Source organism: Dermochelys coriacea, chromosome 7 (assembly GCF_009764565.3).
Source record: "Dermochelys coriacea isolate rDerCor1 chromosome 7, rDerCor1.pri.v4, whole genome shotgun sequence".
Taxonomy (NCBI): domain Eukaryota; kingdom Metazoa; phylum Chordata; order Testudines; family Dermochelyidae; genus Dermochelys; species Dermochelys coriacea.
The window spans coordinates 86719111-86733791 of NC_050074.1; the positions used below are offsets into that span (position 1 = coordinate 86719111).

At 41.6% G+C, this 14681-nt stretch overlaps 1 protein-coding gene across 2 annotated transcripts in view; it reads right to left on the reverse strand.

Moving 5' to 3' along the window:
* Window positions 1-14111, reverse strand: part of TFAM (transcription factor A, mitochondrial) — a 29412-nt gene extending 15301 nt beyond the window's left edge. For both annotated transcript variants that reach the window (XM_043519849.1, XM_038411713.2), the window contains exons 1-4: window positions 10825-14111; window positions 9907-10040; window positions 6865-6935; window positions 404-553 (exon numbers count right to left, since the gene is read on the reverse strand). In XM_043519849.1, coding sequence (XP_043375784.1) covers window positions 404-553; window positions 6865-6935; window positions 9907-10040; window positions 10825-10886 — 417 coding nt within the window. In that variant the 5' untranslated portion in view covers window positions 10887-14111. The remainder of the gene's footprint in view (window positions 1-403; window positions 554-6864; window positions 6936-9906; window positions 10041-10824) is intronic.
* Between the last annotated feature and the right edge of the window lie 570 nt (window positions 14112-14681).

Here is a 14681-nt window from a genome sequence, read left to right on the forward strand (position 1 = left end):
TTCACCCTTGGCAGAGGGGACTGTTCCAGGCAGTGGAAAAATCAGGATGAATAAGTGGCTTTGCAGCATCTGCAACCAAATATTGCAGGACTGTGCTGATTCTCATGCACCAGAAGGTGAAACTGGCTGGTCTACTTTCATGGTCTCAGTTAAGTGAAATGGAAAAAACGTATAGCATAGTGAGAAGCAAATTAAATAAAGTAATCAATTAATAAACCCAACTATTATGGGAAACATCAGTAATGATTTAAGTATGATTTTTAACCGACAGCATTCCTTTAAAACATTATTTCTAACCTTGCATTGTAATCATGGTCCATGTCTAATAACCATTTGAAACAACCAAATACATACATTTAAGTTACCTTAAAAGTGAAAATGAAATCACATTTTGAGTACTTACCCTCTTTTTCCTCATTGCTTTTCTTTTTGCCCGTTTTTGTCTCCTTTCTTCTTTCAAAGCTACTATCTGAGCTGGACTTAACTGTGCTTTGTATGTGGCCAGCTCTTCTTTGTATGCTTGCCTTTCTACCTTTGCAGCTGCTTCATATGTCTATAATCATAAAAACCATGAAAGCAACCAAAGAAAGCAAACATAACTGACAATTTCAGCTAAACATTCTATCTTTAAAACAGTGACTCTCAACCTCTCCAGACAACTGTACCCCTTTCAGGAGTCCTATTTGTTTTGCGTATCCCCAAATTTCACCTCACTTAAAAACTACTTGCTTACAAAATCAGACATAAAAATACAAGTGTCCCAGCACACTATTATTGAAAAATTGCTTACTTTCTCATTTTTACCATATAATTATAAAATTAATCAACTGGAATATAAATATTGTACTTACATTTCAGTGTATAGAGTAGTATAAACAAGACATTGTCTATGAAATTTTAGTTTGTACTGACTTCACTAATGCTTTTTTATGTAGTCTGTTCTACAAATACGCAAATATCTAGATGAACTTGTGTATCCCCTGGAAGACCTCTGCATACCCCCAAGAATATGAGTACCCCTGATTGAGAACCACTGCTTTAAAACATTCTAAATATCAAATAGCCTTCCAAATCATGCAGGCTATAGCAGGATACAGATGTTGGCCTGCCATGCAATAAACAGAATCATCAGTCTTCATAGAGTCCCTAGAAATAATCAATGCAGCAGAGATGTACATCATCTCTAGCAAAGAAGAGTTCTTGTCACATGAGCCCCCACCTCCCATGTGTAACAGCCCCATATCTTTGTCCTGCCCCTCCTTTTCCAGGCGGGACATAATCCGTGGGAGTTAGTCTTCAGGATGCAGTAATCTCATGATCTACACACGAGTAATTCGATACAACTCGTCTTTAGACCCTCTGCCACGCATGTATACTATGCATTCACAGCAACTGTATCAATGGTACATACCATTTACACCATCATTTGGATTGAAAAGCTAACCAATGTGTTAAATATCATTATGTCATATTCCATTACTTAAGTGCTAATGCAGCAACTACACCAGTGATGGGCCTCCTAATATCTCTGAATGCTCCTGACTGGCCTTCAGAGACAGGTGTAACAACTCAGAGCACACTAGCTCTGTCACTTGTCAAGCTGGCTGCATGCAAGCCCAAAAACAGCTGAGGAGTTACTCTCCTCATTTCCCTAAATACCATCCTATTCCCTCCTCTCACATTCCAATTTCAATATCAAAGGATATCAAAGTAATGAAAAATTAAAGATTTCACCGAAGTTGTACGTGAGGATTTCAGTACCATGCACAGCAATACAATCTTCCCACTGATCATGACCACTTCCCCATTCTCCTGGAGAGGGTGAGAAATGTAACTAGCAACATCCCCTAGAAGTACATACTTTCAATCAACCTTCAAGCCTGGCGCAGTTGTGTGAGCAATCTATTTTAGGCCAGTTCTTGTTCTGACATTATAGCTTCTCATGGCGCAAATACAAACGAATTAGATGTTTGTAAGTGATGCAACAACTATTACAGCAGCAGCAGCATCTGGAAAGTCAAGTGCATCTATTCACCATCAAGATGGTAACAGGATAGCACACTGTGCTTTTGAGCTCCATAGGGGCAGGACAAGGAGATGAAGAAACCCCAATAGTAAAGATGTAGGTTAAACTGCCCATGACTACAAGGTATCCTATTGTAACAAAGAAGGATCATATGGTTGTTCTGAGGGCCATGGAGGAGCTGATCAGGAGAGACTAGAGGATGTAGATCTGAGTTGACTATCTGACAAGAAAAGCATCGATCAAAAATGTTGTCCTACATCATCTGTTGCTCCTGTTCCTTAGAAAGGCAATATATCAGACACAACCTAAGAGGCAAACTATTTCAGAAAAGAAGCATCTTGACTTGAGCTGGCTTTCTTATGTGGTTTTGAGACAAAATTGTGAAGTAAGATGTCTTGACAGTCTACGTGGCCAAGGCCCTGCCTTCACGCCTAATTGTTGGAAGAGCAATGCCAGCCAGGACTGGGAAGTTGGAGGTTGGAGCTGTCAGGGTCACACCAATGATGATCTGAAGAGCAAAGCTGATGGTTGAGACCAGTGTGACATACTGATGATTGGTGCCCCATACTGCCGCACAGTATTTGGCAGGTGCAATAATTAGCACCTTGTGAGCACTAGTGCCCTGTGAGCAGCCAGCAAGCCTGTGGAGGAGTGCAAATTTCAATTGAATTTTAGTGCGTCTTCTCAATGTTGTCAAAAGGACACAGAGAACAGTTTAGTTATATCCCCAAATAAGTAGGGTATGGTTAAAAAAAAAAAAAAAAAAAAAGATCAGCCGATTGTTCAGAAAGATCTACGGCTATCGATGAGCTAACCAGTAGGCAAGATGGAAATGAGATGATGCTGTCTTTATTGTGTTTAGTTTAAGTCATCACTTTGAAAAATACCTGACCAGATGTCAAGGTCAGATGACAGACAGGACTCCAGTTCCTCAGAGCTCTTTTCTGGCTATTGTCGAGCAGATGTCATCAGCATACATGAACTTGGTTGCCGATTTCTGGGGAAGTCTTGTTTATACAATATGGGCCCATTGATGAAAGGCAAAGCCAACCTATGGGACAAGTGTTTCAAGCCCACATATCTGAATTGAAGTTATTTAGATTCCTGGAATGATTTCAACAGGAAAAAAAAATAATCAGCCATTTGGACAGCTTTTGTAAAACGTAGGGGAAGGTAAAATCTTCCCCTGTGAGTTGCTGTCACAGCATTCCTCTGTAGTAGGGAATTATTTGGCATCAAGTAAGTACTCCAATCTTCCAAGGGCAAATATCAGCCCTAGTGCAAGACACAAAGGCCGCTAGAGCCTCTGTGCTGAAAGCTCCGACATTATAGGTCTGAGTTAGGACACATTAACTTCTGCGCAAAAGATCTCCAATCATCATAAGAGTTCCGATATCTGCTGCTGCACAGCAAAGGGAACACCTTGAAGTCAAGATTGCAGGCTTTGAGATGGACCAAGAATGATTGAGCCAGATTAACAAGGTCATCACCATCTCCTTTCCACTTCAAGCACATGAGAGAAAAGCAAAAATCTAAACAGGTCTTGACAGAGACCTTCACGGAGCCAGGGTTTCAAAAGAGGTATATCAAGAGGTTATTGGCCCTCTCCTGGCACCTCCAGGCTCAGCCTCTCATAAATATGCTCTGCCTTATCCAATGAGCAGAAGTTCATTATAAAAGCTGAGTACAGAGGTCCAAGAGCACTGAGAAGCTCATGCTCAGTGAAGTCATTGGTTTTGCTTTTGGTGGCATAGAGTGCTTTGATGGTGAAGCTGCCCTGGTGGGCTTACTGGGGTGGAAGGAAGTTTGCAATTTGCTGAGAGAAGGACAGAACCAAAGAAAACAAACACCACACTGCCAAACAGGTGTATTTGGTGCAGGAATAACAAGGAAACCTTAACTGTGGCACTGAAACACAAACTCAAGCACGCATGCTCTTAGAACAGCGTTTCTCAAATACAGCCACCAGGGGCTTTTCTTGTGGCCACAGCCTCCAGGGCTGTGATGGTGGGGGGTAGGGGAGAGAGTGGCAAAGTAGCTGTCCCTCCTTGTTTCTCTTGGATGCACTGCCTTTGTGTTGGTTGCAGGGCTGCCAGCAGGAGTTGGCCCCTGCTGCCCTCCAGAGACACCTGGGGCATAACGCTGGAGGAGCAGGCAGCCAGCGAGTTCCCCACCTTCCCTGGGGCAGTGGGGCTCAGACTTTGTGCTTCAGCTCTGGGGAGGGGAGGCAGCAGGCTCTGGCAGCGGGGTTTCGGGCTCCACCCCTGAGCTCCAGCTGTGCAGCAGCAGGCCCCAGACTCCAGTTGCACAAATTCAGGCTCCATCCCCCGTCCATGTGACTTTGGGATCTGGACACAGGGCTTCAGGCTCCAGCTCCCCACTGCCTCCCCCAGCCACCCACATACCCCATCGTCCCTGACCCCTGCTGCCTCCCTTGACACCCCTCCTCCCCACCAATCTAGGGCTTAATTTGTCACAAGGCTTGCCAGGGCTGAGTAAGTCTGCTGTGAAAAGTGATACTTGTATGTTTGTTGTTATCACTTTTCACAGCAGACTTACTAGCTATCAATAAATAAATTACGATTTGGACACATACATGTGCATATTTATTTGTTTTTCCTAAAGCTAATCAAATATTTTAAGGAAAAAAATATGAGCGCAAGAGTTGGTGGCCGCACTCTGAGGCCACCAAAAAATGTGTCCTGAGAACCCATCTTAGAACACTGCTAGTACCACAGCAAGGATGGAAGAGCCAAGATGACAAGTGCTGGAGTGCCAAAGTAGTACAGAGTACCAGAAGCTACCTGCACTCAAGTGCCAAAGCAGGTGTCAAAGTGCTGAGTCATCAAAGTACCCAAAGCAAAGGCCTCAAAAATATAGTTAGAGCGGATGTGACAGGAAAGCAGAGAGGAAACCTGAAGCTAAATACCTGATATGTTACTGGAAACTGGGGCAATGGACAGTCAGGTGCTGCCTCCAACAGGGAGTTCCTTTGGTAACTGTAGTCAAGAAGGAACTGGCTTGGAATGTTCCAAGGGCAGCATTTATATTCTGCAGTGGGTGGCAACTGCACCGGTGACTTAGCTCATACTCTCTCTCTCTACTGCTGCCCTCAAGGATCAAAAGGAGAGGTAACGGACAAGTTTCCCAGTCTTGCACTGACTTAAGACCCACAACTGAAAAATCTCACACAGATAAGTACCTTTAGAGAAATTACTTTCAACAGATTAGAGCCTAAACTCCAGGATAATAATCTCATCAGGAGGAAAGACTGTACTATGTGATCTCTCTCAAAATGTGAGTCATTTACCATAACAGAACAAAGACAGGAGACCAAGAGAAACAGGAAACATACATGTTAGTATAATCATGTGGGACCCTTCTGAATAGCTATTTTCTATAATACATCAAGTTTAGATGCTATATCTGAGCAACAAGATTTATGCAGTTTATTTCACTTGTGTATTACAAAGCACATAGATTTAATACTGTAACAATTAAAATCAAAATTAGAATCCTTGTAATAGTTTCCCCCCCAAAAAAAACACAACCAATAGAAATCTAAACCGCTTAAATACTTCAGCTTGCTTCTTCCACGAACACCCAAGTGCATTAACAGCAGGCCCCAAAAGTTAAAGCCAGGTTTCTTGTGAAAGAAAAACAGTTCCAGATCTGAAGTCCCTTTCTTAGAAAATGCCCTACCAAAAGCCCACTTCCACACCTCTAGATATCACACAGTGACAGACAAATTTCAAGTTAATCAGATTCCGAACCATTTAGAAATTTATATCTTAAAACCAACACCTTGGACTCCACCCTGAAACAAAACGGCAGTTTAATAAAGATCACAGAGCACCAGTGTTATGCATTCCTGGTATGAAATATTAATATGTGCTAACACATTCAATACTAACTTAAGTTATGGATGGTAGGAAGATGTAGACACAAAGAGGACAATAGTCTAGCCTAAAGGTGACATATGAATAAATTGTAGCAAGTTATTCATCTGGGAAAAAAAATACTGTTGCACTTGTCTCATCCAGCCAATATAGAAGAGTGTTTCAGACCACAATTGCTACTTAAGCATCCATGAGCCATCCAGGATCTATAAAAATCCCTAAATTGTAAATCTATGCTACAAACGGCACTATGCACCCTCAGGGGTGTCACTATAGCCTTTGCCAATCCTTCCAACTGCTTAACAACCTACAAGTACTATTTCGGTTTTCTCTGGATTGAACCTCAGCCAGCTCTCATGGAGATTCCAAGTAATATGTCCCAATAGGATCAGATGAAGAAAAAAACCCCAGAGCTTTTTCTCAACACACTGAAAAGCACAATGGAACATATTTCCTTCCTAACCATCACAATAAATACATATATTAATTGATCAAACGGGAGTAAAACAGAACCTTGTAGAATCCCATGACACTTCTCTCAGGGAAGATGAGCAACTGTCCTAAGTACTATCCTCTGGGAATTCTCATTATGAAAGAAGTTAAGCCATTTGCTAAGGAGTGAAAATCAGTCAACACCACCAAACATCAAGTGTTTAAGGCAACAGTTCAAAAAGAATCAATACACACTTTATCCTTGTTCATTGTTAGTAGGGGAGATCAACTTCTGCAATACCATATGTCCCATATCCAGGTCTAAAACCTGAGTGACGGGGTGGTCCCAAAAATCTGAGAACTCCAGATACTTTAAATTGCCATGCTACGAACTTTTCAACAAATTTTCCTTCGATAAGACACACCAAACCCAGCCAACATAAAGACAAGACTCAATATGCAACTGAAAGAGCATAAAACAAACGAAAAAAAAAAAATCAAACTTACTTGTTTCTCTGACACTGGTAACTCTTTCCAAGCATATGCAATTTTTTTTGCTATCTCCAAAACGCTCACATCTGTGAAACAAACGAAAATTTTAACTTCTTAGTTTACAAGGAAGAGAGTAAGAAAATTGAACCTGTTTTAATGTTTAAAATGTTCTTCGTTTTTCCCAGGAAAGAATTGCTACTGGTATTTTTCTGCCACAGATAGGTTTTATGGAAAAAGAGTGTCTTAACATGCCAGTACGAGAAACTGAACACCAGGTGAATAAAATAGCTTTTCTTTTATTCCTAACAGAAAGATTAAATGTCACTATTTCAGAAACAGGAATTTTTTTGTGTGTGACTTACACAGAAATTTTTAGAAGTTGGGCTTATGTTTTTTTTCTTCTTTACACCGTATACTGAAAGAGTTTGTTTGTTCATTTTTTTTTTTTTTAAGAGTTTAAAGTTTCTGCTTGTTTTTGTTTTGGTTTCTTACTTAGAAATACCAGGATAGTCAAGTCTCAACTTCCCTCGTTTTGCCAGAAGATCTGCTGAAATACACCAGGTACAGGTTCAGCTTTACACCTTAACTGAATAAGAAGTGGTGTTGAATCTTCAAATGGCAGGTACTTCATCTAAAATGTCAATCATTGAAGTGTTAACCAATCCCCGATTTCCCCCAAACAATAGTTTAGAGAATCTGCCTAAAATGCGATTCCCTTCTCAATTAGCTTTCACTCCTTACTTCTGTAATATCATTTCACAAATTTTTCAATTAGAAAGTTTTTCAGGTCAAACAAGACTTGAACTTGTAAAATAGAAGCAGTTAAAATTTTTGTTGACAAAAATCTTTTAAGGCTTTCTTTAAACATCCTCGTGAGGGAAAAGGCACAGACTCAATTCCTCCGCACCAACACACTTTTGAAGGTCACCTTTCCAAAATTGCCAGATCCGCTTTTCCACTATTGACAGGACTGAACCTAAGCATTCAGTAAGTAATTCAGGCTCAAAAAAGTATAGGAAGACAAGACAGACCTAGAATACATGGGTCAGCCTCTCCTTTCACACTCCACTCAACAATGCCACATTTTGCCATGGATTATTAGCTTTTCAGAGAAAAGAAGTATAACTTCATCAAGATGAGAAAGAATACTACCTTATCAGGTCTACAAAAAACTTTGCGCCCATGGGATGGAATATACTAATTTGCAGACAAAGGCTTTGTCTACACTACCAAGTTTTGTCGACAAAACTTATGTTGACACCCAAAGGTCAACAAAACAAAATCGCAAAAGGGTATTCACACTTGCTTCCTCCGTCGACAGATCACCTCCATATTGTGGGCACCATCATCGACAGTGTAAGCAATGCACTGTGGGTATGTATCCCATAGTGCAGAGTTGTGGGAAGGGTGAGCCGATTGCTGCGCATCTTGGGAGGATTCTCTCCATGTTCTCCCACAGCCTCCTCAGCTGCCGGGAGCGGCATCATGAGTAGCTCTGTGAGCTCTCTGTGCTGAGGAATGTCAAAGCCAGGGGCTGCTGTGTTCCTAGTGCAGGGCAGAACAGGAGCATTCCAATGATTTGCTCTTTGTCCCCCAAGGGAGCAGCACACTCAGATGTCCTATACTTGCCCCGCAGTTTCGAAAGGAGAGGGGCGCATGGTGCTATTTGTAGCATAGATTTACAATTTAGGGATTTTTAATAGATTCTGGATGGCTCATGGATGCTCAGGCAGCAACTGTGGTCTGAAACACTCTTCTATATTAGTGCAACAGTGTTTTTTTCCCAGATAAATAATATGCTAGTTATTCATATCTGTCACCTTTAAGCGAGACTATTGTCCTTTCTCTACATCTACATCTTCCTACCATCTATAACTCAAGTTAACATTAAATGTGTTAGCACAACTTAATATTTCATACCAGGAATGCATAATGCTCTATGATCTGCATTAACTGCCATTTAGTTTCAGGGTGGTGCCCAAAGTGGTTTTTGGCAACAAAACTTGGTAGTGTAGACAAAGCACTTCATAAGTCACAGGAAGAGATCATGCACTGGGATCTGGGTAGGTAACTGAACGAGAACTTCAAGCATATTTTTATAGGAGAGCTTTCTGATTACAACCTCTCTACAGCCAAATGACTTAAGAATTCTCAACTGTTTATAATTTAAAGTGAGTTACCTCAAAACTTGTCCAAGATAATCAAACCATAATTTAGTTTCAATACTTTAAAATAATCATTTCTATATACAGTAATCCTCAATTAGACCAAGTTTCCTCATTCTCAAAATGATTTTTTCCATATCAGATCGTCATTCAATTTTGCAGCTCTCGTTGGCTACGAATAGGAATGAAAGCCTGATCTGGTGCTCATTAACAGATGCATACTTTAGGACAACTAAAAATATTCAAGGGAAAGACACCCACTCTTCTAAATTGGGAAAGGGCAAATATTTTTGTCATGGACAGACCCACCATTTTCAAAGCCCAGCAAATTACTAGATAAAGCATTAGGATAAAAGTTTGTACTGGGCATTGGTACATAATCAAAAGTTATCTTTTTAGTATCCATGAAAAGAAATATTCACATGCAATGAGAGAATGCTAATCATTACAACGCAAATATTTAATCGGGTTCTTTTTTTTTTTAAGTTCTCATTTTAAGTACCCTATTAATATAACAAATATTTATTCTACTCTGAATTAAAATTCAAAGTTTTTTAGAGCTAATATAGAGTAAGGGCAGTATGTGTATAACATCCAATCCTGATATTTAATTTTACTGCATTTTATCACTTTAATATGTTCTTTTAAAGTTAATAAAGTTTTCATTCATATAATATTTAGCTTGACTCAAATACTTGCCTAATTTTTTAGCCAAAGAAAACGGAAAAAAAAGTGCATACACATCTGAAATAAAACTGGGTTCAACAAACAGAACTGCCAAACATTTTAACTAATTCATACTAAAATAAAATTATTTTAATTTACATTTCTAATCAGTTTATGAAAAGAAATAAGTTATTCTAATACCAAATTTCTTTAGAGAGTTCCTTACCGGGATTTTGTTTCCTAAAAACGGGCTGCTGATCTTTTACAAAACGAAAGTAGGCTGTTAAGGGTCGCTTTGGAGGATTATCGGAACTGATCTGTTTTGAAAACCACTTCTCCACTGAGTATGTAGTGCTGCATCTTTAACACACACAAAGTTATCATATTAAAAATACAATCAATATGTAAACTCAGCTGTAAATTACACTTCAAAATAACGTGACCATTAGTTTACAATCCAAAAGTAAGCAGTATTACCAGACTCCAGAATAAGGCCACAACTAACATTAACAGACCATCATGTTCCCAGCCAAAATGCACAGGAGCTCCCCCAGAAACAACTCGGCGTTTGTAACCAGGCTTGGGTCAGCCACTTCCAACATACGACAGGTTTCAGAGTAGCAGCCGTGTTAGTCTGTATTCGCAAAAAGAAAAGGAGTACCTGTGGCACCTTAGAGACTAACAAATTTATTAGAGCATAAGCTTTCGTGAGCTACAGCTCAGTTCATCTCACGAAAGCTTATGCTCTAATAAATTTGTTAGCCTCTAAGGTGCCACAAGTCCTCCTTTTCTTTTTCCAACATACGGAAAGCGTCTCTCACTCCCACCCAAGACCACGCTCCCTCCTATGAGCACAGAGGGCCACAGGGCAGAACGGGAGAAGGGAAGGAGGCGCGCACGGTGCCCAAAGGGTGCTGCGGCCAGAGAGGGGACGATGCGCGGAGGCTGCCCGAAGGGTGCTGCGGCCCGGGACGGAGACAGAGACGCTGCGCTGGGGGCACCCGCGGGTGCTGCCGATAGGGGGAAGGCGGAGCGAGGGGACGAGACGAGGGCGGCCGGGGCCGGACGCAGACAGATGCGCTGGGAGGACCAGGAGCCCGGCTCGCTGCGCAGTTTCACCGCTAGCCCCGGGCGGCGCCTTCACCTGAGAACGTGCCGGGCGCTGGGAAAAGCGGCCAGGGCCCGGCCCAGCAGCGCGACCGCCATAGCACAGGCAGCCAAAAACAGGACGCAAGTCGGCTCGCAGCCGCGCGCGCTGCTGGCGCGGTGCAATGTGGGAAGAAGCGGGCCCCGCCTCTTTGATGGAACAGGGCCTCAAGACAGATAGTCCCCAAAGCGCATGCTCCGAGCCCTCCCCGTGCCGGCGAAGGGGGAGGAGGAGGACGGCGCGTGCAAAGGGCGGGGGGTGAGCTGGGAGTGCGGCGCGCCCCTCCTGTAGCGTCTTCCGGCGACCAGCGGGGAGGACCCAACAGCGGCTGGGTCCCTCCCCCCCCCGAGGCTCGGGCTCAGGCCAGCACCTCAAGCCCCGCTGGCCCCGTTTAGGCGTTATCCCAGCTGTTCAGGGCCACAGGACGGATCTCGAGACGGCCCCTCCCCCCAAAGATTGGCGAGCTAGAGGAGAGACAGAGGCAGGCAAGTGATTTACGGAGCCTTTTCCTATGATGTGTGGGCACCGTGCAGCCTTCCGTCGCCCACACCGTGCCCTTTCTTTGACCCGGCTAGCTCAGATTGGAATTGCGCAGGAATAGCTCACGGCCTCCCATACCACTTTTTAGACAGCTAGCCCCGCTGAAATCAATAGATTCTGCCTTTAAAAAAAAAAAAAAAAAAAAGTCGATCCCATAGAGGTAGTTGAAGAAACGCACACGGGTGATCTTGGCATTCCCTCGCTTGAAGCCCTTTTTGTATGCTGTTAGTAAGCATGCATTAAAGTTACGATTTTTCTCTAAAGATACGGTCGGTACAGGATACTCACACTTGAGTTTTAGCCTCTTCGTGTGAGACTGGCGGAGTTTCCCTAGTGTTACCTAGAGCCAAGGTGGGTTAATTTATTGGATCAATTTACTTCTGTGACAAGCTCTCAAGCCACACAGCTCTTCTTCAGTTGGGGCTTGAAAGCTTGTCTCTCTCTCACACACACAAAAGTTGGTCTATTATAAGACATTACCTCACCCACCATGTCCCTTTAACATCCTATTGCTGGAATTCTCACACAGCTACAACAACTACATTGCACATACAGCTCTGTTTAGGGCAGCAGTAGCTGCAAAGAGTGCAAGTCAGACAGGCCTCTGTTGGCTGTCGTGTTAGCTGCAGCAGAGTATACCTGTTGTCTTTGACCTTTCAATTTCTTCTTTACTGTAATGCAATAGCTTTCAGGACAAGCCTGCACCTCAGGAGCCACTCTTTCACCTCTTCAGCAGATCCTGACCAACTTTTTTGGGGTATTCTTTTCTTACTAATAGCTTTGTCTTCTAATCGATTTCAGTATGATTTTATAGATTTTTGACAGCATTGTGTCATTACTTCAGTGTCCGCTGCAGTGGGAGATAGCACTAGTCTTTAGGGCTAAGCACTGTTTTTGGTGCTCTGCCGCTGTGCTTTCTTTTGACACACTCATACATTTTTTCTTTATTTTGGTGCCTCTTTTTGGTCAGTGCCACAATGTCACCAGGCTGTTTTTGCTTGCTGGTATAGTTGTTGTGTGACAATATTGTCTTTAGTACTCTGACAAGAAAGGTGTTAGGCAGTTTATTACCCAGAATCTAGTTCAATTAGTGCCTGTCTCAAAGCCCAGGGGCTTCTTTTGTTTATTGGTCCAGAAATACCAGTACCATTTTTCCTACTTTGATGGCCAAAAGGGAAAGGAGGCCACTTAGTATCTTAAAACACTTTGTCATATTTTTAACATTGAAACCACCCCGTAGAGGCACCTGTGTTGCAAGATAAAGGGTCCTTCTAAAGTTGATGAAAGGTCTTTTGGGACAACTCAACTCCTGTGACATTTTTTTTTTCACATGCGGAAAGTCATTTCTGGTGGCAGCCATTCTTCCTCACACAGCTGACTGATTCACCTTATAGAAGATTTTATAATTGTATTGTGATTCCTCACCATGAGTTCAACCCTAGACAATTATCCTAGCAACATTTTCCTCAGGCACCTGCCTATCACAGAGAAACCTGTATAGCATCACTGTGAAAGACCCATCCAATTTTGTTTCTTTTAACACCAATGTATCAGACAATATTTTTACTAGGACAATCACAGCTAAATGGATGTCTGATTGTATCTCTGCAGTCTGAAAGGAGAAGGCAATGTCAAAACTTACTTATTTCGAGACAACAATTGCATAATAATCCATCTCAGCTGTTTCCCTAGAAAACCATCTGCCAATCTACTAAGTGGTCCTCTTCCATTAAAAAAACGCTTTAAAATAGCCCCCCATTATGAGTATCTGGGCATGTCACACATTTTAATGTGTTTATCCTCTCAACACAGCTGGAACGTAGGGAAGAAATATTCCCATTTAAGAGATGGGCAACTGAGGGACAGAGACTAAACCCTAGTCCTCAGCAATACATATTTAACTTCCACTGATTTTGATGGTAGTTAGCTGAGTAAATACCTTTGAGGATCTGGCCCCAAGTCTGTCTGTACTTCAATTCCCCATCTGTCAAGTAGGCCTAAATGATGTGCCCAAGATCCCCTATGAAGTCTGGGCCCAAGAAAGGAATGGAACTCAGGGTTCCTAAGTTTCAAACCAGTGCCCTTCCCACTGGCCCTCCTTGCTTGGATTCCACCCTCAGAGGTAGGACTTTTCAACTCAGCTTTAGAGCTCAACTCCAGAGTAAAAAGTTAAACTCACCCATCCCTTTTGTTTTCTCTTTCAGAGTGTCCCTTATTTTGTTTGCTTATTTACAAAAAAAAAAATTGGTTAAGACTTCAATATTGGATTGGATAGTGCAGTTGTGTTAACAGTACAAAGAGGAATAAGTTGATACAAATATAGAACAAGCTCCCTTTTTCCACGAGTAGTAGCTTCATTCTTTTGCAATATCCCTTCCACTTCTTATGTGAGTGAGAATCTTGCTGGTGGTATTTTTAGAGAAGAGTATTTAGCCTACAATAATTCTTCTCTCATTATGCTATTTTGCACCTTATCTTTTTTCATTCAATAAAGCATTCTCATGCCCTTTTCCCCCTCACTGAAGAACAGCAGTTTCCTTCTGAGGAAAAGAGGCATTCTTCAAAACAGTGTCTTCAATATTCTTCCCCGCTGCTTTTTACACCCACATCAGTCCCCTAACCACTATTCCCCATATACAAAGCTGCTTTTAATAACCCCAATTCATTCCTTAGCAGTTGAATACAATATTGAAAATGTAGGATTAGACATGAGTACTTAAAGAGCAAATTATTCTTTAACAGAGACAGATAAACATTTTTAATTTTTATCTTTTAGGCTTCAGTTGGCATCTTTAGGAAGAAAATACCATACAAACATCAGAAATTTGTTGAACAAGTTATTAGAAAGCAAGCCATCTGTAGTATTAGAGTAAGAATAAATACGAATAAAACTAAGGTTACATTTTCAAGAATTTCCAGAGATACACAGATCCTTCAGTTGTGGCAATGTCACCGTAAAGAGGACAATCAGATGAAGCATTTTACAGTGAACGGTAGAACATGACTGGATAGAGAGGAGGGAAGCACAGATTATTTATACATTGTTTATTCCATCATAATGAAAGCAGCAGGACTGAGCAACCTTTTGAAGAGAGAAAAGAAAAAGTCTTCATAATGCATCATCGAATAAGTGATGATAGAACATTTACCAGGAAATTCTTAAAATCCTTGCTTATTCAACAATGGCTTAAATGTTGTCCTGGTGGATGAAGATTGGGATTACCTAAAATGCCAGTCAAATAAATCAAATATCAGACTTATAGATTAGTAGGTATGATATTTCTTGGACAGAAAGTTTAGACTATTTAAGATAG